The following is a 24841-nucleotide window of genomic DNA, read 5'->3' on the forward strand; positions in this document are numbered from 1 at the left end:
ACCAGAAGTTACGTGCATCTCAACATCACCTATGAAGAATTTGTTCCAAAAAATCAAACCTGAATCCTCTCAAGCCGCTAGATCTTACTATAACTTTACAGGAAATACAGGAGACAGAGAAACATGTTAAATCACACCACAGAGATGCTATCAGGAAAAAAAAGAATGTGGAAAATTATATAAGACATATGATCCCGTTATTGCAACATAAATTATAAAGGAAAAGAGGGAGAGAATCTTTTAGATATGAGATATGTTAACTAAATGCAATGTGTAGGTCTTACTTTGATTCTAATTCAATCAAAATAGCTGTGGAATACATTTATGAATAATTGGCAAAATTTTAACACTGACTAAATATTGACAATATTAAGTAATCATTGCTGTTTTTTAATGTGGAATAATGATGTGGTTGTGCTTTTTTTAAAAAAAATATTCTTTTTCAAGTCAGCCCTGATGGTCTAGTGGTTAAAGTTCCATGCTCTCTGCTTTGGTGGCCCAAGTTCATTTCCTGGTTGCAGAACCACACCACCTGTCTATCAGTAGCCATGCTGTGGCAGCAGCTCACATAGAAGAACTGGAAGGACTTACAACTAGGATATACAGCCATGCACTGGGGCTTTGGGGAGAAGAGAAGGAAAAAAAAGTTCTTCCAGAGATATATATTGAAATATTTATGGATTAAATATTATGATTCTGAAATTTGCTTCAGAAAATTCAGTGCAGTGTCGGCAGTGAGGATTAGTGTGTAGAATGAAACAAGAGTGGCCATGAGTTGATCATCATTAAGGCTGGGTAACAGGTGATTGAGAGTACATGGTATATTGTTCCCTCTACTGTTGTATATGTTTGAATTTTCCCTAGTTAAAAAGAAATTTAAGTAGTAGGGGAGGAAGATAATATTATTCTCTCCCTAAATGTTCATTAAGGCTTTCAATCTCATCTATCTCCCCTTTCTCCTCTATTCTTGGGAGAAAGAATTGCGCAAATTTACAAAATGGGATGGAGCTGTTGTGACAGGCACTTCAATCATTTTTCGGCCACTTAGAATGGTAGAATTAAGTCAAAAAGTTCTCCAAATTTGGAATGCTGTCCGTTTCATTCTGCCCCTCCTTAATTAAGACTTATCAACACACATTTCCAGTTACATGCACAGTTTTGATTGAATTTACGAATTGTCTCCAATTAAAATTTCCATAACCTTCCAAACTGGACAGCTCCAGACTTGAGCTTTGTAATCTATTAGTTATTTATGACCCCTCCCACACACACAAAAAGTTGAGTTTTTGTTTGCTTTCTTTTCTAATTTTCATTGAGACTTCTCCAGTTACTAGGAAAGAGAATGGATTTAACACAAAGATAACTTTTAACTTTGACCATGACCCATGTTGGAATTATTCAGAAACAATAGCTTTAATTCTTCCTATAGATTGTATAATCATTTCCAAAGAAATTAACTGGTGGCCCTTGAGGCTTCTCAACTTTATCATATTTTGAATGATACCTGTGGCCTGGAAATAGTTGTACAGCTCAGAACATTATCTGGACCCCTTTGAGCAGGATGGTCTCTAAGAAAATGGCAGCTAGAAACAACTGGCCCCCCTGCAGCATGCTCAGCACTATTTTTGGAAGTATGGCTGGTAGGGAGTAGGGGCACAGTTGCACCACTGGGCGCAAGTCCCAGAATGGCAACCTTTCAACAGAACGTTTTGAGGTAATGTGTTGCCAAGACAGCATTTGAGAGGAAGCAATGTATAAGCAACACAAGTTTGCATATACATAGAGAAGGATAAACGGCACTTTTTACATCCCCCATCTCAATTCCCTCAACTCACCAACCTAGGCCTGCCTCAAATCATCTATACTTCCAGCCCTCCCAAGGATCTTCACCTCCTCCCCCTAAGAAATTACAGAGTTGCATGTCATCACAATGTGACTGATGACACACATACAGTTGATTGGTGCAGGGGAAATGACCTGTCTCAATTTGGCCCCATCATAGTATGCCTTCCATTGCCACTGTGACTGACCCAGGCCACTCAGAGACTTTCCACAGGAGTTTTGGCTACTGGAACTGAGAAAAGGAGGACTTTCTGGTAGCTAAAGCTGTAAGATATAAAACAGAGAAACTGTGCATTGCCATGTTTTCTACCATGTGGGGAGAACCAGTCTGTAGCGAGAGAGGAATAAAACTGAAGTACAGAGAGAAAAGATCAAAATTATAGAGAGAGAATTCTGATAGCATTGCAGTCCCTGGTTCCAGTTGGTCTGCTGAGGCCCAGCCACACCCTGTGCCTAGATTCTGTTAGATCAAATAATGCCCTAATAATAAATTCCCCATTTTGATTCAAATTGGGTCTCTGTCCCTAGCAATTGAGCCCTAATATACAGCAGATGTCACAACTGATTGCACATGTTTGGAGACATAAGAGAAGCTGAGGCAGAATTTAGTCCACCTTGCTCAGAGGCATTCACAAATGTAGTGTGAAAACTACTCATCAGCCCCCCCGATCGTGTTTGTTATGGCGATTAAAGAATACATGGCCTTAAAGCCTTTTCAGGACTTGGGTTTCTTAAAGAAGATAAAGCAAAAGTGTTCATTAAAAGATTGCTATAAAAATTTAATAATTCTGAGGTTAACCAAAACTTAGCATAATCTTCCATAGGAACATTTGTGTATGTGTATGGGGGTTTTAAATTCCACAAATATTCCTAAAATGAGCACTTGGCAGAAAGATATTTTACAATGTTTTGTTTCAGCATGTAAAATCTCGTTTTATTACAGAATTCTTTTGTCAAAGGTACAGCTATGCTGGGTTGCTGCCATAATGATGGATCTTAACAGCCCAGTTAATTTGAAAAGATTCACAAATGCTGGGTTTCAGAACTACTTGTGGTAAAATGTGCTTCACACTTTAATACAGTGCTTAAACGCACACCACATCTTGTAAACTTATATTTCATCTGCAAATGAGTGTTTGTGTGTATACACACATATATGTTCATACATATGAATGTAGGTATGTTTATTTCAAAGAGAACAGAGTTGGTGGTTAAGAGCAGGATGGACTTGTAAAATAATTCAGAATTTCTCCTGACTCTCACATTTGCCAGTGTAATTGTAAAATGTATACAAAACTTATCTTGAACACACTGTATCAAAGATGGTATGGGTTTATTTCCAGTTAGATGCCCACATGCTAAAATGGAGGTACCTGTTATCAAAATGCAGCCTAATTAACCTTTTGTGATTAGATCTCCAAATGAAAAAGTATAGCCGTGGGCTAGCCCTGATGGCCTAGTGGTTAAAGTTCCATGGGCTCCACTTCAGTGGCCCAGGTTTCGTTCCCAGGCGCAGAACCACACCATTCGTCTATCAGTTTCTATGCTGTGGTGGCAGCTCACATAGAAGAACCAGAAGGACTTACAACTAGAATATACAGCTATGTACTGGAACTTTGGGGAGGGAAAAAAAAAGAAGGGGAGAGGGAAAATTGGCAACAGGTGTTAGCACAGGGTGAATCTTTCCCAGCAAAAAAAAAGACAAAAAAAGAAAGAAAGAAAAATATAGCCCTTAAGAAGAAATCCTTGGCACTTGCTTCAATTTTCTCCTATTTACAACATTATAGGGTGCTTTTATGTGTGTATTTTATCATTCATAATAAAGAATACATTGACTAAGATTGCAAAATAGTTCCATTGTATCTTAATGCCCTTGTGTCCAGTTGACTCATCTCTGTGAAAAAAAAATTCTGCTCAATTAGAAATAGCTACTGGTCTCTTTCCAATGATACATTTTTGATGGATAGAAATCTGAGGAAAATTTACCTAGTTTAAAATGATGAAGCAAAACGTATGAATATAGTCCTGAGATTTACTAAATACACATACTCAAATTCACTCAATTTTACATCTTTAGATTTTAAAAACTTGAATAATCTATGCTTTAAAACTTCACCAGTAGCTCTTTAAATATACTGACTGCTGCATTTCTGATACCAAAACAATCCCATCAAGTGATAATTTAATGATCCTTTTAAGTTAAAATTTCTTTTAAACGTGACTGTTTCATTATCAACAAGTAGTTTCCTCTACCCTCTTTTTCCACAACGCTTTCCATATCTTTGGATTGCTGTTATGGCCTTTCTCATAGTTTTTAGTTTAGTCTTTACAAGTAGACATTTTTCAATCTTTCCTTAGGAGTCTTTCTGGCTTTTTTCATTGCTGAACTTGACACAAACCTTGTTCTCTCACTAGAATTCCTGCAAAGGAGTTTGGGTAACAGTAGTTAAGAAAAAATGTTTAGGTTTCATAGTCCATTAAGTAATAGACTTAATGATCAGAAGAGAAAAACATGTGAATGTTTTGGGTAAAGCCTGCATAAACTGACCCATCTTTATTCTCCACCTTGACCTGGACTAAGAGTAACTGTAATGAAAATGATTGTCCAAGATGGCTTTTACGAGTGTAATTTCCTTTAAATTACATCACATATATAATTTTTTGTTATTAAAAAGCAGGAGCTGTATCTCACTATTGGCTTTCAAATCAGTATAATCAGTGATTTTCTTTTCCTTTTAATGGACATGCAGGAAATAGAGTTCAAAGTGTGTTTCACTCCTTGTAAGACCACAGGCCATATAATTTTGCAGATAAGGAAACAACTCCCTCAGTTTCTAAATACCCAGTATGTAATGTTATGACTAAACATCAAAACCTAAATGTATTTAAATTTAAAAATTCACTAAGGGTTAACTAAAATTACACATAGTTAGCACATGCCACTTGTAAATTCTAATCTTATCTTGGGAACTTCGTTTTGCATTCCTTAACTAGTGTGCTTAAGTTTTCAGTCTTAGTGTCGTATTACCTTAGCTTTTTTTTTTTTTTTTAATGTATGAAATAGGATATAGGTCTTTAGCTTCCTCTTCATGTCAGTAAAGATCTAAACAAGCATTTTGTTATACCTAGGGGCAGCTGTTGAATTTTTCTAGGGTACAAGAGGAATATCTAAGAATGTAAAAACAACTCACCTTTACTATGATCAACTCCACTTTGTAACTCCTATACTCCCCAACTAGGATAATTCTAGCCAAATTACATTCTGGCCTCGGTCATCTGGAAAGGGGAAGATAATATTGTTATGAAGCATTCATAGGATTTAAGAAAGTCTGAAATATAGTTACTATAGAGCAGTGGTTCTTAACCCTTTTGTAGTTATGGTTCCTTTTTAGAATATGATGAAAACATTGAATCCTGTCTCTATAAAAATACATATACACATAAAAGTTTTCATAGGTTTCAGTATATTCTTAGACACACCTAGATATCCATGGACCCCAGGTTAAGGACCCTTTTTTATATGGCCAGTAAACACCCAAAACTGGTGAAGTGCTGTTTGAAATAACATCCAATTCATTGTAACAAATAAGATAATGTTGCTTTATTACTATTTTAATTTAAAACAAAATAATATCTTGTGAGCTTCTAAACAATGGCTTATAAGCAACATAAATATTCTCAGTCAGAAGAAACAGAGACCACCTTAAAAATGTAAAAATAGAGAAGATATGTGAATATATACTGGATGTTTTAGAATATCGTATTTGATGGGGATATCACTTAATATAAATCCATTTTTATTTATGTGCTAGAGAGAAAGAAGAACTTTCCTTTCTTCTTTTTATTTATTTATTTTTAATTTCAGTAACATTGGATTATAACATTATATAGCTTTCGTTTGTACATCATAATATATTTTGAATTCTGTGTAGATTACATCATGTTCACCACCCAAAAACTAATTATAGTCCGTCCCCTCACATGTGAGCCTAATGAACCTTTTTGCTGTCTCCCTGCTTCTCCCATGGTAACCACCAATCCATTCTCCGTTGCTATGTGTTTGTTTGTCGTTGTTTTTATCGTCTACTTATGAGTGAGATCATACAGTATTTGACTTTCTCCCTCTGACTTGTTTCACTCAGCATAATACCCTCAAGGTCCATCCATGTTGTCACAAATGGCCGGATTTCATCGTTTCTTACGGCTGAGTAGTATTCCATTGTGTATAAATACCACATCTTCTTTATCCATTGGTCCTTTCATGGGCACCTAGGTTGCTTCCAAGTCTTGGGTATTGTGCATAATGCTTCAGTGAACATAGGGGTGCAGGTATCTTTATACCTTTCCGTTATCAAGTTCTTTGGATAAATACCCAGCAGTAGGATAGCTGGATCATATGGTAGATCTATTCTTAATTTTCTGAGGATACCCCATACTGCTTTCCATAGTGGTTGCACCAGTTTGCACTCCCACCAGCAGTGTACAAGGGTTCCCATCTCTCCACATCCTCTCCAACATTTGTTGTTTCCTGTATAATTAATTATAGCCATTCTGACCAGAGTGAGGTGATACCTCATTGTAGTTTTGATTTGCGTTTCTCTGATAGCTAATGATGTTGAGCATCTTTTCCTATGCTTGTTGGCCATCCATATATCTTCTGTGGAGAAATCTCTGTTCAAATCTTTTGCCCATTTTTTAATTGAGTTGTTGGTTTTTTTGTTGTTGAGCTGTATGAGTTCTTTGTATATTTTGGATATTAACCCCTTATCTGATATATGGTGTGCAAACATCTTCTCCCAATTGTTAGGTTGTCTTTTCATTTTGTTGATGGTTTCCTTTGCTGTGCAGAAGCTTTTTAGTTTGATGTAGTCCCATTTGTTCATTTTTTCTTTTGTTTCCCTTGCCTGGTCAGACATGGTACTTGAAAATATGCTGCTAAGACCGATGTCAAAGAACATGCTACCTATGTTTTCTTCTAGAAGTTTCATGGTTTCAGGTCTTACATTCTTTAATCCATTTTGAGTTGATTTTTGTGCATGATGTAAGGGAATGGTCTACTTTCATTCTTTTGCATGTGGCTGTCCAGTTTTCCCAACACTGTTTATTGAAGAGACTCTCCTGTCTCCATCGTATGCTCGGCTCCCTTGTCAAATGTTAGCTGTCCATAAATTATTTCTGGGCTCTCGATTCTGTTCCATTGATCTGTGTGTCTGTTTTTGTGCCAGTGCCATGCTGTTTTGGTTACTATGGCTTTGTAGTATATTTTGAAATCAGGGAGTGTGATACCTCCAGCTTTGTTCTTTTCTCTCAGGAATCCTGTGATACCTCCAGCTTTGTTCTTTTCTCTCAGGAATCCTTTGACTATTCGGGGTCTTTTGTTGTTCCATATAAATTTTAGGGTTCTTTGTTCTATTTCTGTGAAAAATCTTGTTGGAACTTTGATAGGGATTGCATTAAATCTATAGATTGCTTTAGGAACTATGGACATTTTAACGATGTTAATTCTTCCAATCCAAGAGCATGGAATATCTTTCCATTTCTTTGTGTCTTCTTCGATTTCTTTCAACAACGTTTTATAGTTTTCAGTGTACAGATCTTTCACCTCTTTGGTTAAGTTTATTCCTGGGTATTTTATGCTTTTTGTTGCAATTGTAAATGGGATTGTATTCTTAATTTCTCTTTCTGCTACTTTGTTGTCAGTGTATAGAAATGCAACTGATTTTTGTACATTGATTTTGTATCCCACGACTTGACTGTATTCCTTTATTGTTTCTAAAACTGTTTTAGTGGATTCTTTAGGGTTTTCTAGATATAAAATCATGTCGTCTGCAAAGAGTGACAGTTTCACTTCTTTTCCAATCTGGATCCCTTTTATTTCTTTTTCTTGCCTGATTGCTCTGGCTAGGACTTCCATTACTATGTTAAATAAGAGTAGTGACAGTGGGCTTCCTTGTCTGGTTCCTGTTCTTAAAGGGATAGCTTTCAGTTTTTCTCTGTTGAGAATGGTAATTGCTGTGGGTTTGTCATATATGGCCTTTATTATGTTGAGGTATTTTCCTTCTATACCCATTTTATTTAGAGTTTTTATCATAAATGGATACTGTATCTTGTCAAATGCTTTCTCTGCATCTATTGAGATGATCATGTGATTTTTCTTCTTCACTTTGTTAATGTGGTGTATCACGTTGATAGATTTGCAGATGTTGAACCATCCCTGCATCCCTGGAATGAAACCCACTTGATCATGATGTATGATCTTTTTAATGTAATGTTGTATTCGATTTTCTAGTACTTTGTTGAGGATTTTTGCATTGATGTTCATCAGTGATATTGTCCTGTAATTTCGTTTTTTTGTGTTGTCATTGTCTGGTTTTCACGTCAGGATAATGTTGGCTTTGTAGAATGAATTAGGAAGCCTCCCCTCCTCTTCAGTTTTTTAGAAGAGTTTGAGAAGGATAGGTATTAAGTCTTCTTTGAATGTTTGGTAGAATTCACCAGGGAAGCCATCTGGTCCTGGACTTTTATCTTTTGGGAGGTTTTTGATTGCTGTTTCGATCTCCTTACTGGTGATCGGTCTATTTAAATTTTCTACTTCTTCTTGGTCCAGTTTTGGAAGCTTGTATGTTTCTAAGAACTTATCCATTTCTTCTAGATTATCCAATTTGTTGGCATATAGCTTTTCATAGTATTCTCTTATTATCTTTTGTATTTCTGAGGTGTCCGTTGTAATCTCTCCTCTTTCATTTCTGATTTTATTTATTTGAGCCTTCTCTCTTTTTTTCTTGGTGAGTCTAGCTAAAGGTTTGTCAATTTTGTTTATCTTTTCGAAGAACCAGCTCTTGGTTTCATTAATTTTTTCTAGTTTTTTTTAGTCTCTATTTCATTTATTTCTGCTCTGATTTTTATTATTTCCTTCCTTCTGCTGATTTTTGGCTTTGTTGTTCTTTTTCTAGTACCTTTAGATGCACTTTTAGATTATCTATTTGGGATTTTTCTTCTTTGTTGAAGTAGACCTGAATTGCTATAAACTTCCCCCTTAGAACCACTTTTGCTGTATCCCACAGATTTTGACATGTCGTATTTTCATTTTCATTTGTCTCCAGGAATTTTTTGATTTCTCCTTTGATTTCTTCATTGACCCAATCGTTGTTCAGTAGCACTTGGTTTAATCTCCACATTTTTGTGGCTTTTCTGGTTTTCTTCCTGTAGTTGATTTCTAGTTTCATACCTTTGTGGTCAGAAAAGATGCATGGTATTATTTTGATCTTCTTAAATTTATTGAGACTTGTTTTGTGTCCTAATATGTGATCAGTCCTGGAGAATGTTCCATGTGCATTTGAAAAGAATGTATATTCTGTGGTTTTTGGATGGAATGTTCTGTATATATCTACTAAGTCCATCTGGTCTAGTATGTCCTTTAAGGCCAGTGTTTCCTTATTGATCTTCTGTTTGGATGATCTATCCATTGGTGTAAGTGGAGTGTCAAAGTCCCCTACTATTATTTATTATTGTGTTACTATCTATTTCTCCTTTTATGTCTGTTAATAATTGCTTTATATATTTAGGTGCTCCTATGTTGGGTGCATTGATATTTTTACAAATGTTATATTTTCCTATTGGATTGTTCCCTTTATCATTATGTAGTGCCTGTCTTTGTCTCTTGTTACAGTTTTTGTTTTAAAGTCTGTTGTGTCTGATATAAGTATTGCTACCCCCACTCTCTTTTCTTTGCCATTTGCATGGAATACCTTTTTCCATCCTTTCACTTTCAGTTTGTGAGTGTCTTTAGGTCTTAAGTGTGTCTCTTGTATGCAGCATATACATGGGTCTTGTTTTTTTATCCAGTTGGCCACCCTGTGGCATTTGATTGGAGCATTTAGTCCATTGACGTTTAAAGTAGCTATTGATGAATATTATTTATTGCCATTTTGTTACTTTATTTTTCTGGGTGTTTTAGTAGTTCTCTGTTCCTGTCTTTTTCTCTTGCTCTCTTCCCTTGTGGTTTGATGGCTATCTTTAGTAATATGTTTGATTTCTTCTGTCTTACTTTTTTGCTTGCTTATTATAGGTTTCTGATTTGTGATTACCATGAGGATCCTATTTAATATTCTATGTATATAACAGTCTATATCAAGTTGATAGACTCTTTAGCTTGACCTTTTTCTAAAAGCTCTACTTTTTCACTCCCCTCCTCCCACATTTTATGTTTTTCAAATCATATATAGTCTCTTGTTTAGTGTGTGTCCATCGATTACCGTCTTATCATTGAAATAGGTGATTTTAGTACATTTGTCTTTTAACCTTCATATTATCTTCACAGGTAGTTAATCTGCTAGCTTTACTATATTTTTACCTTTACAACTGATTTTATTGCCTGGGTTTTTTGTTGTTGTTGTTTTGGTTTTTTGATAATATTTTTTTAATCTCTATTTGTGGTCATTGCTTTCCCACTTAAATAAGTCCTTTCAGCATTTCTTGTAGAACTGGTTTCTTGGTGATAAACTCCTTTAATTTTTGCTTTTCTGGGAAGCTCTTTATCTCTCCTTCAATCTGAATGACAACCTTGATGGATAGAGTATTCTTGGCTGTAGGTTTTTTCCTTTTAGCACTTTAAATACATCATGTCATTCTCTTCTCGCCTCTAGGGTCTCGGCTGAGAAGTCCACTGATAGCCTGATGGGCTTCCCTTTATATGTCACTTGTGGCCTTTCTCTTGCTGCTTTTAGGAGTCTCTCTTTATCTTTAATTTTGGACATTTTAATTATAATATGTCTTGGTGTGGGCCTCTTTGGGCTTATCTTGTTTGGAGCTCTCTTTGCTTCCTGAACTTGGATGTCTGTTTCCTTCCTCAGATTAGGAAAATTTTCATCTATTGTTTCTTCAAATAAATTTTCTGCCCCTTTGTCTCTCTCTTCTCTTTCTGGGACACCTATAATCCGAATGTTAGCTTGATATTGTCCCAGAGTTCCCTTAGACTGTTCTCATTCCGTCTAATTCTTTTTTCTTTTTTCTGTTCTGCTTGGGTGATTTCCTCTAGTCTTTTGTCTAGCTCACTGATCCGTTCTTCTGCATCCTCTACTCTGCTATTCAGTGCCTCTAGTGAATTTCTCATTTCCAGTGTTGTATTCTTCATTTCTGATTGTTTTTTGTTTTTTATATCTTCCAGTTCTTTGCTGATGTGCTCACTGTGTTCATCCAGTTTTCTCCCAATATCAGTGAACATCCTCATGATATTTTGTTTGAACTCTTTGTCGAGTAGGTCGCTTTTTTCTGTTTCATTTAGTCCTTTTTCTGGGGTTTTGTCTTGTTCCCTTGCTTGGAAAGTATTCCTTTGTCTCCTCCATATGCCTCTTTCTCTGTGCTTATTTCTATGTATTAGGTGAGTCAGCTATGTCTTCTGATTTTGGAGAAGTGGCCTTATGTATGAGATGCCTTATGAGGCCCAGCAGTGTGCTTCCGTCTCAGCACCAGTCCAGAAGATCCAGGAGTGACCCCTTTGTGGGCTACTTGTGTCCTTCTGCTGTGGCAGGGTTTCTTCCACTGCAGGTACCCAGGGAGTCTAGTCTTTCCTTCCCTGGCCAGCTGTTTGTAAATCCGGTTTGGGGAGCCTCAGCACTGTTGGCTACAAAGTCTGTCAGCACACTCCTATCGCAATTTTCCTTAATTGGGTTGGCACCCAGTGTAGCTGGTTGCTAGGCTCAGGGGCTTACAGTTGTGATAGGCCTCAGGCCTACAAGGCTGTTTTCAGTTCTCTTAGGAGTGCAGCTGAGTGGGGATGCCCCTAGGCACGGGAGCACTCAATTGTTTCAGGCTCTGGAAGGTGGGGCTGATCCTTTTTATGGCTATTTGTGAAGCACAGGTCTTCTGCGGCTGATAAGCCTCACCTGACCACACACACCGTTGACAGTCCTGGTCCATGCACACTTCTCAACCCCCTGGAGCGTACCCCAATGCCATGCTGCAGAGGCCCCCCCTCTCCACCAATGTCCCCCACAGTTCACCTGGTCCTCAGAATTCACCTGCCCCACAGAGGCAGACACCCTTGCCTGCCTGTAGAAGATCAAGGCACCCAGTCAATGCAGGCTGAAAAGTAGCCTGAGGGCTTGCTGTTAGGTGGGGCCAGTCCCTAGGGCGGGTTGCCTGCCCTGGCTGAACTGGATTAAATCTGTGCTGTAGTCGGCGTGGCAGACCCCTGGCCTAAGAGGCCGAGGGATGAACCTCAGTGGTACCCACAGAGTCTGTGGCAGCATGCCTGGACCAGTTCAGAACAATGGCCCCCACCAATGTCTCAGTCTCTGGAGAGGTCCCTCCCCTCTCACCAGATGCACCCAGAACCCACCAGGTGAGTCTCGTTTCACCAAAGAATTGTCAGCCTTCTCTCTGGTGATTTTAGGTTGCTGCAATGAGTGAGTTTGTGCGTGGGCCCTTTAAGACCCGGCTCTTTTCGGCTTTCGGTCAATAGCTTTTCTGGGGATATCCTCACTGCATTTAATAGCCAGCAAACCAGACAGTAAGACCTCCGTCTCAGTTGGGCTGAGTCCGAAGGATGCTTATAGCAGTATCGGCCCCTGCTCCAGACCTCACTCCTCAGGGAGGGCTGCGTACCTTAGGGTGTCTCCCGCCTGGCCAGCTGAGACGCTCCGCTGCTCCCAAAGGTGGCTTTTTTCCTCTCCAGAAGGAATTTCTGCCTCTTCCGCGTTAGTCATGACTGTCCCTTGTTGTGGGGGGTTCTTTTTATCCAGTTTTCAGTTTTCTCTCCAGGGTAATTTTTCCAAAAATAGTTGTAACCTGGTTGTATTCGTGGGAGGAGATGAGTTCAGAGTCTGCCTACGCCACCATCTTGACGAGATCCCTCAGAGCTTTCCTTTCTTTCAGGACAATGCTACTGTCAATGAGAATAACATCCATAAAATAAGTGTAAGATAAATAATCATATTGTCTTCTCACTCCCTGTTACATGCTAACGGTATATTTAATGTTTGCTCACCAGGATCTATCTTCAGGTGCCCCTTAGCTCACTGCAGATTGTCCAGTCATTTTTTTCTACTTAACACAGCCATTAACACCAGACTATACTCTTAAATGATTTTAGGGATGCCAAGCAAGGCTGCTGATCAGGCTGGACCAGCCTGCAGCTGCTCAGAGAATGGGAAATGAGAATGGAGCTCCTTATAGATTCAGACCAAGCGTAGGGGGCGTGAAATGGGTGAAGGTCAAAAGGTAGAAACTTCCAGTTATAAAATAAGTCCTGTAAATGTACAGCATGGTGACTATAATCAATAATACTGTATTGTATATTTGAAAGTTTCTAAGAGAATAGATCTTAAAAGTTCTCTTCACAAGAATAAAAAATTTGTAACTCTGTGTGGTGATGGATGTTATATTGTGATCATTTCACAATATATACATGTGTCGAATCATTATGTTATACACCTGAAACTAATTTTATATGTCAAGTATATCTAAAAAAATACTTGGTGTAAAGGTGCAAAAAGTTCTAACTCCCAAATATTCCATTCCGAGTGCTTAAAGAGTCCAGAATCCCAAGCTAGACAAGATCCAAAGAAGGCTACCCAGGGCAACCCTGCATCTTCAGAGTTTCAAAGGAGGCATTTTTATGTGCATTGGTGGGGCAAGATGTAGGGGCTGGCAGGGAATTCAACTGACGGATGAGGAAACATAAGGTGTATTAAAACTGGCTTAACACCCTGCCTACCCCCTTCCCCCAGGCCCCGCCTCCCGAGCTCCCATAACACTGGCAGGGAGGGTCAAACCTTCAGACCTGGAGAGGCGTCTTAGAGCTAGCTGAACTTTGCTTGGTCTCCTTTCCCAAGAACATGCCCTCGCCTGCCCTTCTCTTTGCCAGGGCCAACCTCAAACTCTCCTACTCCTGGGTGCTTTAACCAAAGTTTGATGCCTCTTCTGGGTCTCCACTGGCTTTCTGGCCATAGCTTGGTCATCAGCCCCACAAGAGCTCACAGATACACACCTCAACTTAGGGTGACCCATTGTGCCCAAGACATTTTTGCTTTTTAATCCATAGTAGACAATTACCTTGGGTGCAATTGTCACAGCAGGAACTGCACACACGTGTGTGTGTGTGTTTTAAAAAGGCAAAAACTGGTTTATATCTCTGCTCAAAGTTGACCTCAGCAGGAGAAATTTTTGTAGACTCTTAAAGGTCAAGGAACATGCTAACCTGTATGTTTGGGAAGTAGAGCAGGACCAAGGCCAGAAGGCTTTTGTGGAACTTCTAGTCTATTGAGAGAGATAGACATTTAGCACAAATAACTCTATATAGCCTGACAGTTGTGATGTGACAGGATAACGCCGGCTGCTACCAGACCATAAAACAAGTGATCCTGCAGCAGGAAGGCCTGGGGAGGTGGTGAAGTTGCCTCAGGGAATGCCTCCCCTGGAAACATTCCCACTGAACCTTGGAGAGTAAATAGATTAACCAGTACTGTGCACATCTTGTTCCATGAAAGTGGGACTTCGTTTTCTTCACAGCTGTATTCCCCAGGGCTTGGTACCTTGTAGGTGGTCCATAAAGATTTCTTGAATAAATCAACGAATAGGGGGTTCCTGACATCTGTCCGCCCTCTCCTTCCCTACCACAGGGCTCCTGTTCTTTCCATTGCTGTAACGAGGGGGAGTCTTTTCAAAACTAAAAACACTCCTTTTTAGCTTGTTATGGTTCAATTAATGTTACAAACATTTAAAATTCCTGCAGCTGCAGATGGTTGTAGAGATAATAAGAATAAAAACTTCAGATCTTTCCAGCCCCAAAGCTCTGTGGAATGATCAATTCGTTTGTACATTTTTTTAAAAAAGCAAAAACTATTATGGGTTTCTCCATGCAAGTAATATGAAAGGTTATACATTGCATGTACATATACTTCAGCTATATATTTTGGAGACCTCAAAATAACTTTAAGTCAGCAAAATTAAGCAAGCCAGGGTTGTTTTCCCTCTTCTTTAATGTCATTAGGCTTTGAATGTGTCTTTACAGAAGTTCTTACTTACTTCCTTTTGAGTCAGTACTATGGATGGCATTCCTAGATAGTATGACTTTAACACAATCTCAGTTGGATTAATTATCATAAAGCTTATTTTGCAGACAATCCAAGGGAATTTAGCCCAAGAGCAATAGTTAGGAAATTCCTTAAATCTGAAAATTTGTCCTCCAGAACCCTCACTTCTAGCCTCACCACGTGAAAGTTTTTCAGTGAGGTGGCATTTTAATGGATTTTTAAAAGTGCCGCTTGCTTCCACTCTGCATTCCCTTCTTCAGCCCTGTTTTACGTTCTGAGCTGCTTTCTTGGCAGTTCGGGGCGCCCTTGGCCATGTGTGCCTGTGACAGTCTGACTTCCATCTGCTGCTCTATGGCCAGGAACCTGCTGTGCTCCCTTCAGTCACAGCTTTCATGCCCGGCCATTCAGCTACCTTTCAGCGCATCTCAATGGGGCAGGGGAGAATGGGCCCTCAGCATCCACATGAGCACATAATCTCCCAGGTAGCCTCCTCCTTGAAGCACCTCCAGTGCATGCTATTCGCAAACAGCAGGACACCACTCTCTACTGGGTTCCTAATCCCTCAGACACACAGGGGAAGGAGGTCACAGGGCTGTGAAAGTGAAAAGAAAAGCGAGAGGGCGGGTGAGCGGGAGCCACACAATATCAGCCCTGGGCCGCCAGCGGCTGCGCCACAATCAACGCCAGCTGCAGCCCAATTAAGCTCTACAGGTCACAGGTGTTCCGGACAGAAGATGCTTTTAACAAAACCACTTTCTTGAAAATACCTAAGACTTTTTAAAGCACTGCAGCCCATTTCTTTCGGTGGATTCTTTAAAGCTATTTAGTACACTTGAAATACAAAGAAGCTGAAAAGCACATTTAGGCCTCACTGGAAGGCGTGCTTTCTTCATGCCAAACAGCGGGAGCAGCGGCCTCAGGACCTGGAGAGAGCAACTCTGCCTCTGCGTGGATTCCAAGCACAGCTGCCCGAGAAAGGGCTGGGGTGGCTCTCTTCTCCAGCTCCATCTCTGCAAGTGGTCTGCTCTAAACTGTGCGGTTCACCTACTCATGCGAGAAATTGCTGCATGGCGATCCTTGTAATCATAAATTGCAATCCCTAGGATGCCGCTGTAGTTTCCCTATGAAATTTTTAGCATCTTGCCATGTGCTGATTAAACAAAACATATGAATTCAGCTATCCAGAGCCACTTTTCTCATCATCTAAGGTCACCCTATAAATAAGCTTCCTCTTCTTACATATTTAAAACTTCTGACTTCTTTTTCTCCACAGATCTGAGTGCTCCCTGTGCCTACAGGGTGGGGTCACAGAACCAGGCAGAACTTCAGTTGGTTAAGGCATGGTCAGATCTTTGTTAACCTTCCGCCTTTCTTGGAAGATACAGATAACCCCAGAGAGGGAGTTAGGAACTTAGTGGTGAGGGTTATGTTAGAATTTCAGCATCCCTCTTGCAGGTGAGCAGCTCATAGTTCCCCTACTCCATAGACCCACTTGCAGCAGCCTCCCCTCTTCCCAACATCACATGCCATAGTGGGTATGTTTGTCATTATTGTCATCTGTTTACAGTCAATAGAAAAGAAGCACAGGTACTACCCAGGCCTCTCCTGGAAATGGAAGTAACTGTGCTTTAATTCATTACTGGGTTTCTAATCGCTGAATGCACCAGAAAAGAAGGTAGTGCTACTGTGAAACTGAAGAGAACAAGAGCAGGTTTGTAGCACAGGAGACACGAATACCCAAAATAGCGCCCGACATTTTCTTTTCTTTTGAGGAAGATTAGCTCTGAGCTAACTACTGCCAATCCTCTTTTTGCTGAGGAAGACTGGCCCTGAGCTAACATCCGTGCCCATCTTCCTCTACTTTATATGTGGGACGCCTACCACAGCACAACGTGCCAAGCGGTGCCATGTCTGCACCCCAGGATCCAAACTGGCAAACCCCGGGCCGCTGAAGCAGAACGTGTAAACTTAACCGCTGTGCCACCGGGCCGACCCCCCAACATTTTCAGGTTTTCCTTCCTGTTTGATTAGTTTTTGGTAAACAGTCTTTGACTTGACTATTATTCTTTATCACGTCATTTTAAAAAATTATTACTGCCCGCTTAGAAACCATGTTGGTTTTAATTTTCCCAGTACGCCTATTTCTTTTTTGCTAAGCTGAGCCACCTGTTTAAACTCTCTTGTCTTGTGGATTGAGGGAAAGAACTGTAGGCTATGTGTAAGAGGTTTCATTTTTTTTCCACAGTGAAGTAAGACATTGTTCTTATTCTTCGTGGCATTCAGAATTCTGCACAATTGCCTCTTTTGCCCTTTTGCATTTAAAAGTGAGGTAATTAGATTTCCCAAGGTTCAATGGTCAAGAGCCGTCTCATCCTGGGAAGTTGCTTCCCCACACCCCTCACAAGTGCGGTTGTCTCACGTAATCCAGTTACTGCTGGACTGTTGTGCTGAGGCCCTGCTTTCTCAGCAGGCAAGCCTAGCATGAAGATTCCTACTCATGTGTCCCTTTGCTTTCATTGCTGAGTTACTTTCCCTGCATTTGAAGACAGTCACTATTTTTCTTCAGTGACTTTGTCTTGAGAATTTCTAAACATTTTCATTAAAAATCTTTTCACTTCCTAACTTCTAGGAACTCATCTCAAATATGCCTAAATCTTTCATATGGAGAGTTCTTGCTTATTTTATGTTATTTTTCAGATATCTGATGGCTCTATTATTACTGGTAAACAAATAGAAAGAGAACTTGTGATATGTTGGCACTAAATAAATGTGTGTCGTGGGTCCCTGAAACAACCATGTGTCTCAGTCTACCTCTGACGGTGAGAGCTTGGGCCCTCTCTGCCAGTCTTTCATCTTCTTTTCTCATTTCCCCAAACAGATAATATTTTCAGCGTTGCAACAAGGCACATGTTTATTTTAAAAGTTTGGATATCAATTTTTTAGTCAAAATTGCAAAAGAACACAGAATACACACTCTCAACTTTACAGAGCCAGCCAAAGCATTTTTGCTTTTACAGCCTAATGGTGAAAGCAACCTTACTGGTAGTTGGCTAATAGTTTATTTAAATGATCTAGTCTGCAGCCTATGGGGGAAGAGGACAAGATGGTGAAGGGATTAGGGGGAAGCTTCCAAAATCCTTTTTACCAAAGATGTTAAGGTGCTCAAGTGCCAAGAGTTTTCTTTCTAAACGAGTTAGTTTAACATTCCAGACAGTCTGTGATTCAAATTTGTCTTCTCATCTATACATCTTCTCAGTGAGGCTCTTCTGTGGGCTCACAGGAAAATTCACCTGAATTCCCCCATCACTGAAACAGTTCCAGACTGCACCTGGGTTCGAATGTGAGGTCAGCAGAATGACAAACTGTGTGGTTCCTGTATACACCGTAGACATATATATACACGCATATATGTGTACTTATTTCATTAAGTTTCCTTACAAACTTTAGAGATAGTAATGGGAAAGGTCCCAGTTTAAATTGAAAGCTGTTCTCAGTTTCTATAGTATTTATTCCCAAGTGGAGAGATGTATTGGCAAATTTACCTGAAAAGACCTCCTCACCTTTCCAAAGCTTAGTACAGAAAAGAAAATCCTCAACAATTAACTGATGCCAGGTTACTTTCATGAAGTGAGAGAATAGATCGCCATGTGCACAATTTTTTTAGAAAAGCTTCCATCTCATTTCTCTAAACCAATACATATTACTGCATTGTTTGTAAATTTGGAGGAATCTTTCTCAATTACGGTGCAGTTTTTTCCATTGACAACACAGCAAAAAAACTCCTGTCCCTTTGTAATAACTTTTGATACCTGAGGCAGCATCCCTCAAAACAACACAGGCATGTTTGTATTCTTGCTAAAATTTCTAATTTATGTTACTTCTAGGGAAAGAACTAGATTCAAAGTAGTGCCTCAGACTGAAAGATTGCTTAAGATGATCATATTTCACAGTGTTAAACAATTTTTGTTATTGACTTTATCATTCCAAACACTTTATTCCTAAAACTTAAGTATAACTGACACAGTCTAGGTCATATGAAATATAAGTAAAAATATTACAAGATATTGGCCAAATATGAGAAAGATACTTATAACATGTACTTTTTGAAAACTTGTTTGTAGTTAAGGAACTATTCAGTTCAATTCAACAAACATGTATCGACTGTTTACATCTGCAGAGCACAAGTGTATGCTGGAGCTCCTGCCTCTTGACCTCTTTCAGCTAGTCTTCCTCCAGTCTCTCTTACTCAGCCCTTTCTCTTTTCTCTCTGTTCTGGAATAGGGGAGAGCAAAAGAAAAAAGGACATGAGATAGGCTAGAGCCATGTTGTGCCTTGATTGAGTTGTTTGGTGTGGGTTAGCATCCCCCAGAGTATGTGCTAGAGATCACCAGTAACCCTAAAGATAGTCATTCGTGGGTGTTCTGTCAAAAACAGAATGGGGGAGAGTTCTGTGGGAAACACTGGGTTAAAGAAAATTAAGCAGATCTTCGTTGCTAGACTTCACAGAAATCTTCGACATTCTGCTGTGCATTGTGGGAAACAGTATATACACTGTTACCTAAAACTTACTTGATCATGAAGTACTTCTTCCTCTGGAAATACACTAATATCTCAAGGGGACGTTGGCATGGGCCATGAGAGCGAGCAGGACGGCCTCAGTTTTGAGGAAGTGTGATATCTGGAACTCAGGCCAAAGTAACGGACCCCAGAGCAAATAGAAACCAACCATCACGAAATGGACCTCCTAAGAATACTTCCACTTTTAGACCTACCTTTTTATTTGGGTTAGGAGAGTAGTAATCCAATCAATGCTTTTACTTTTGGAATTTCTACTAAGAAGCTCTTTCATAAGGACAGGATAAAAACAAAGACACCTCTAGGAGTGATGCTCTGTCTGCTGCTTGTGCATCTGCTGCTTGTGCATTAGCTGCTTGTGAATTGGGTTTAGAGCTTTAGAGATGACTGTCACTGACCAGCCTTCACTGTCACTATGGCCCATGTGACTTCTGAAAACTATCATTTTTATTTTTCATGACATTTTGTGCTAGAATTACTCTTTTCTTTTTTTTTTCTTTTTTAATTCTCCATTTTGGCTCCTCGGGCTAGATCAACGTAATCCCTGGTCTCTTTCTCCCCACCTTGCTGTTTCTTTGCTCACTTAGTTCCTTCTGCTCAGATGCCCTTTCCTTTCCTATATGCATATCTAAATTCTATCCTTCCCACGTTGGTTCATGAAGCAGTAATTTCTTCCTTCTTTTCATACCGAAGCGCTTCCCTTCTGCCTTGCTGATGTACTTCTAACACCGTGCCACACGTCACTGATGTCCATCTCCTGCTGGTTTGGGAGCACCAGAAGACAGACACTGTGTCTTAGACATCTCTGAATCCTCCACTTGGCCTCACCTAGTTGTTGCTGTTCACACAGTAGCTATTCAGTGGATGTTGATTGATGAAAGAGTGACTGGTTAATTATTAATAATGTGCTATTTCTGTTACTGATTGTATATTGCTAAGCAAATATGATAGGAAAATAAAAGAGGCAGAAAGAATTGCCTAATTGACTAGTTCTTCAGGGCATCCCTTGTAAATAAAAAAAAACAGGATAATGTTTATCAAAGAAAGTGGTGTAGTCAGGCAGTCCTCTGCCACCCCAGAAGTGCGATAAGCTGTGCTCCTTCAACACAGAGGAGGACACCTTCATATCAGGTCCTTGAGAGCCAGTATTCAGCTGCTGTTTCTCTTGTCATTGTCTGTCAGAGGTTCTAAAGGTCATTTCTATCTAATCCAAACATTTCTCAGCACTCTAGTCAAAACTCTGCCCACCACCACCTCATACGTGCTCATCTGGCCACTCCATTTGCCATGCTCCCATCAGACTTTGCACAGTGCCCCCTATTAGTGGCATCACTGCATTATGCAAAACCTGGGGACACTAGTCACATAGCAGTTAATTAGTACAGTCGTTAGTAATTGGCTAGCACAGATGGTAGGTATTCAGTAAACGTTCCTAGCCATTATGCACTGGGTCCAGTATTCTCTGAAGTCAGTCTCAGTAATGAAGTGTGCAAGACAAGGCACTAGCCCAGGGCTGGTGACTTCTCTACTCCACTTAGCCTGCGGAGGGAGCCACACAATGGAACCTTCCCTGTGCCGTCTCGGGGAGAGAGCTAGAGCTGTACCAGCCAATAGGAAATGCAGTCCTCTCCGCCTCTTCCAGTGACTCTTCTTCCTACTTTTAGCCTTGCAACCATTGCTTCACTCCTTGCACAGATTAAAGAAGTGCTGCTCAAATGGGGGGGGCGGGGGGGGTGAGGCTCACCCCACTTGGTCCCTTCACCTACCTTCATGGAGGTGCCCAAGGTCCCTTTGGAACACAGTAGAACCGTTGGATAGTCAGTTTTCCATGCTGGGCATTTCCTGTGCTTATTAATTATCACATCTTGTTTTCAAAGTAACTCTTTTTGTACCAGAATACGCGATGAAGTTGTTTTACTAATCCCTAGAAGTTTTGTTTTTTCTTCAACAAGTTGGTAGCCACTCTTTCTGGAAAAGCATTAACATGCATAACCACTATAGTCAACTTCAGTGCTCATTAATGAAGCCCAGAACTAATAGTTACATTGTTGCAATTTGACAAAGCCATCTAAATCTATGCATGTTTTTTTGAAAGCTCCCTAAACATGCTGCTAAATCCTCGAAAAAGCTACTAAACTGCTTTGGCAGCCATTAGCCCAGCATAAGCAGAGGAGCTCTTTTCAGTAAGTGAACAAACAGAGAAAATATGCTGAATGGGTGGACAAATGTGTTTCAGCTGGCCCTTTCATTTACCGATATAAGGGTGCAGTCAATATCAATCACTGTTTTCCCTGTTGCCCTGAAAATCACAATATCTCTTTTCATCCCACAAGCTCTTTTCAGCACAGTAATGTGTCTTTAGAATGACACTGGCATCAGCCTGCTTCCGCTGTCTGAAGTCCAGAGAGCTTAAAAACACATTTCAGGATTCAAGACTTGAACCTTCCTCCCCTTCCGTTTTCCTACCGCCCATTCTCTCCTCTCTCACTCTGCATCCACTCCACCCCCTCCCTGGATTCTTCTCAATTCTTCCAGCTTTCCTCGTTGAGTAAACAGAATTCACTTCTCTCTTCTAATGCAGCTCTCCAAAGTAAACGTCGACAACTCTACCCGATAGTCCCAAGATTTAAGAACTCATTAAAGAGATGCACATAAAGAAAGGCTTTTACGTGTTGGTAATACATCAAAGGTTGAAAGGAATGTGGAAATTCTTTGCTGCGACAAGATGCACAGATGAGCAGGCCCTCACTCAGAGTATCTCTTTCCTCTGCCCCCCCATCACTTGGTTCCTCCCTGCCCCCACCTCACGTACACACTCATCCTTTGTCATCCTAATTAGAAGTATGTGCCTGCACATCTGTTCCACCTTTACAATTGTAAGCTCCTTAAGAGCAAATGCCTTATCTTTTTGTGCTTCTCATTCTGAGTACTTAATATGTTGTTTTGTAATGAAAGTGATTACTTTCTATCCTTTTGAAAACCTAAGTGGAATAACTCTTGAAGATAAATTTTAGTAGTGCACTTATAGTTGTAGAAGTTACCACAGATGAATATCTGAAATACTACATTTCTAAAACACAATATGTTTTCTCGCTTGTTTTTTATTTTTATTTGTTCTCTTTCAGATTATAGCTGTCTGTAGAGAGGCAGCCCTTCTGACTCTAGAAGAAGACATTCAAGCCAGGTGCATAATGAGAAGACATTTTACTCAAGCCTTGAACACTGTGACACCCAGAATTCCTGAATCATTGATACGTTTCTATGAAGATTATCAAGAGAAGAGTGGGCTACATACCCTCTGAGAAAATATATGTATTCATTATGCTAAAAATGCTTTCTAGATAAAACTTGTTTCTTTTTTAAATTTTATCTTGAAGGTGTCAAAAAAATCCTTAATAAGCACAATGTCTGAAATACGTTGACTGGAATTGAGGGGCTTCAGTTCTTATAGAGATTTGAGAACATATGAATACAGTGAAAATATCCATGAAAATCTCTGGACATGAGTTTAAATCAGTTTTATCTGGAAATGTGTGCTGAGTTTTAGAAAGCAAACTTTCAGCTTTTTCATTTTTGACTTGGTTCATTCATCCCATGAGATGCTTTCCTTACTCCAGAATCCATTTCAGTGCGTTCCTAAATGCCAAACCTGTAGGCATCAGTGTTATACAAGAACATAGGAAATGTATGTGGATGAATGCATGATAAAAAATATTTATAAATCTTTGTTTTTGAAGGCCAGCCAATGAAATGGCCAAATGTGCCAGCCAGGCTTATATGACCTTGTCTCCAAATATGTACTTGTTCTCGTTATAATTCATACCTATGTTTTTGCTTTAGCCTTCTTAACCTGTACTTATGGCAATGAAAAAAAGAGGATTAAGAGTTATTTCATATACTATAATACCCTTTGAAAGTTTAAAAAGTGGAAATATAAGCCTAGTCCAGTAGACTTGGGTTTTTTCATAAAATGCCATAAATAAATCATATGAAGTGTTCATGTTTTAGCTTGTACACATTTTCAGGTTACCAATAAACTCTTTCAGTTCAAAGATAAACCAAATGGATCTCACAATCTCGTGTCTTATGTTGCAATCTAAATATGTGTATTTATGCTCCTAATGATTTATCCTTGGGATTTCTTGATACCTTAATGCTCCATAAATATCCTTGAAAAAGCTGTTGGAAATTGATTCCCTGGCTTCCAGTTCATAAGCTGGCAAGGGAAAGAATGTGCACTTAAACCTAGTCACTGTGGATCTTTGAACATTCCTAGAAAGACAGGTGAGACGAGAAATACCTGATTATCAAAACAACGAGGCTATACAGTTATGTGGTGGCAGATATTCAAAGTCATGTCTCAGCTGTTTCATCCTTTGACTATCAGAAATAGATTTGCACAGCTTTTTTCTCAGACTACACTGGTTTATTAGTACAAACAAACCACTCAAGGGACACAGATTACTACTATTTAGAATTGTGCCGTCAAAGATAATAGACAATAGTGACATGTGGCTATTTAAGTTTGAATTTTAATTAAAATTAAATAATATTAAAAATTTAGTTCATCAGACATGTTAGCCACATTTCAAGTGTTCAGTAGCCACATGTGACAAGTGTCTGCCATATTAGATGGAATAGATCGTAGAACATTTTCATCATTCAGAAAGTTCTGTTGAACTCTGTTGATTTAGAAAATAAGGCCTACACACATTGAAATAAATAGAACCTCAAAATCACGTTTCTGCTTCGCATTTTCCCTTTAGTTATCAGAGGATTATAACTTCTTTCCTATGAGTGCTGAGAACACAAGAAAATAAGAGAAAAATTTATCCCCAAAGGGCTAAAGAGGAAAATTAAAGAAATTCTATTGCCAATAAAATAAGAACCAGAACAGTAAGCTTGGACCAACCCTCAGGCTGGGACTCAGTGGTGGGGAGGAGGGTAGCAATCTCAATCAGCAGGGAATTTAGGTGTTAATGGCCACTCAGACTCTTCAGCCCATGTGATTTATGAAGTTATAACTGAGCTTCCTCCATAATGCCCAGATTTTAAAGACAAACATCTTCAGTGTAAGGGCAGACTAGAAAAGAAGTCCTCTTGCTGGCCAGGGAGACCACAAGGAGCCTCTTTTGACATGATCTGTGTGCTTTGAATTAAAAAAGGAAAAAAGAGGCCACTCTGAGGAATCGGACTATGGCATCATTCACCTGCCCATGGCTTCAGAGTTTGAATTCATATGATCTTTGTGATGCAGAAGCTGAAAACCTAGAAATTAACATGAAAATATGGATTCAAGCTAGAAACACCCTTGGAGTGACTAGTAGTTGCACCCGTTAGAGAAATGTATCCCCACCCCGGCGACACAGGATTTCAACAGCTAAAACCCT

At 39.5% G+C, this 24841-nt stretch overlaps 1 protein-coding gene across 2 annotated transcripts in view; it reads left to right on the forward strand.

Moving 5' to 3' along the window:
• The window catches only part of SPATA5 (spermatogenesis associated 5), a 307772-nt gene extending 284283 nt beyond the window's left edge, over window positions 1-23489 (forward strand). The window contains exon 16 of one of the 2 annotated variants that reach the window (XM_046657518.1): window positions 22577-23489. In XM_046657518.1, coding sequence (XP_046513474.1) covers window positions 22577-22753 — 177 coding nt within the window. In that variant the 3' untranslated portion in view covers window positions 22754-23489. The remainder of the gene's footprint in view (window positions 1-22576) is intronic. The other variant, XM_046657519.1, reaches the window with a different exon arrangement.
• The last annotated feature ends 1352 nt before the right edge of the window (window positions 23490-24841 follow it).

Source organism: Equus quagga, chromosome 3, assembly GCF_021613505.1.
Source record: "Equus quagga isolate Etosha38 chromosome 3, UCLA_HA_Equagga_1.0, whole genome shotgun sequence".
Classification (NCBI taxonomy): Eukaryota; Metazoa; Chordata; class Mammalia; order Perissodactyla; family Equidae; genus Equus; species Equus quagga.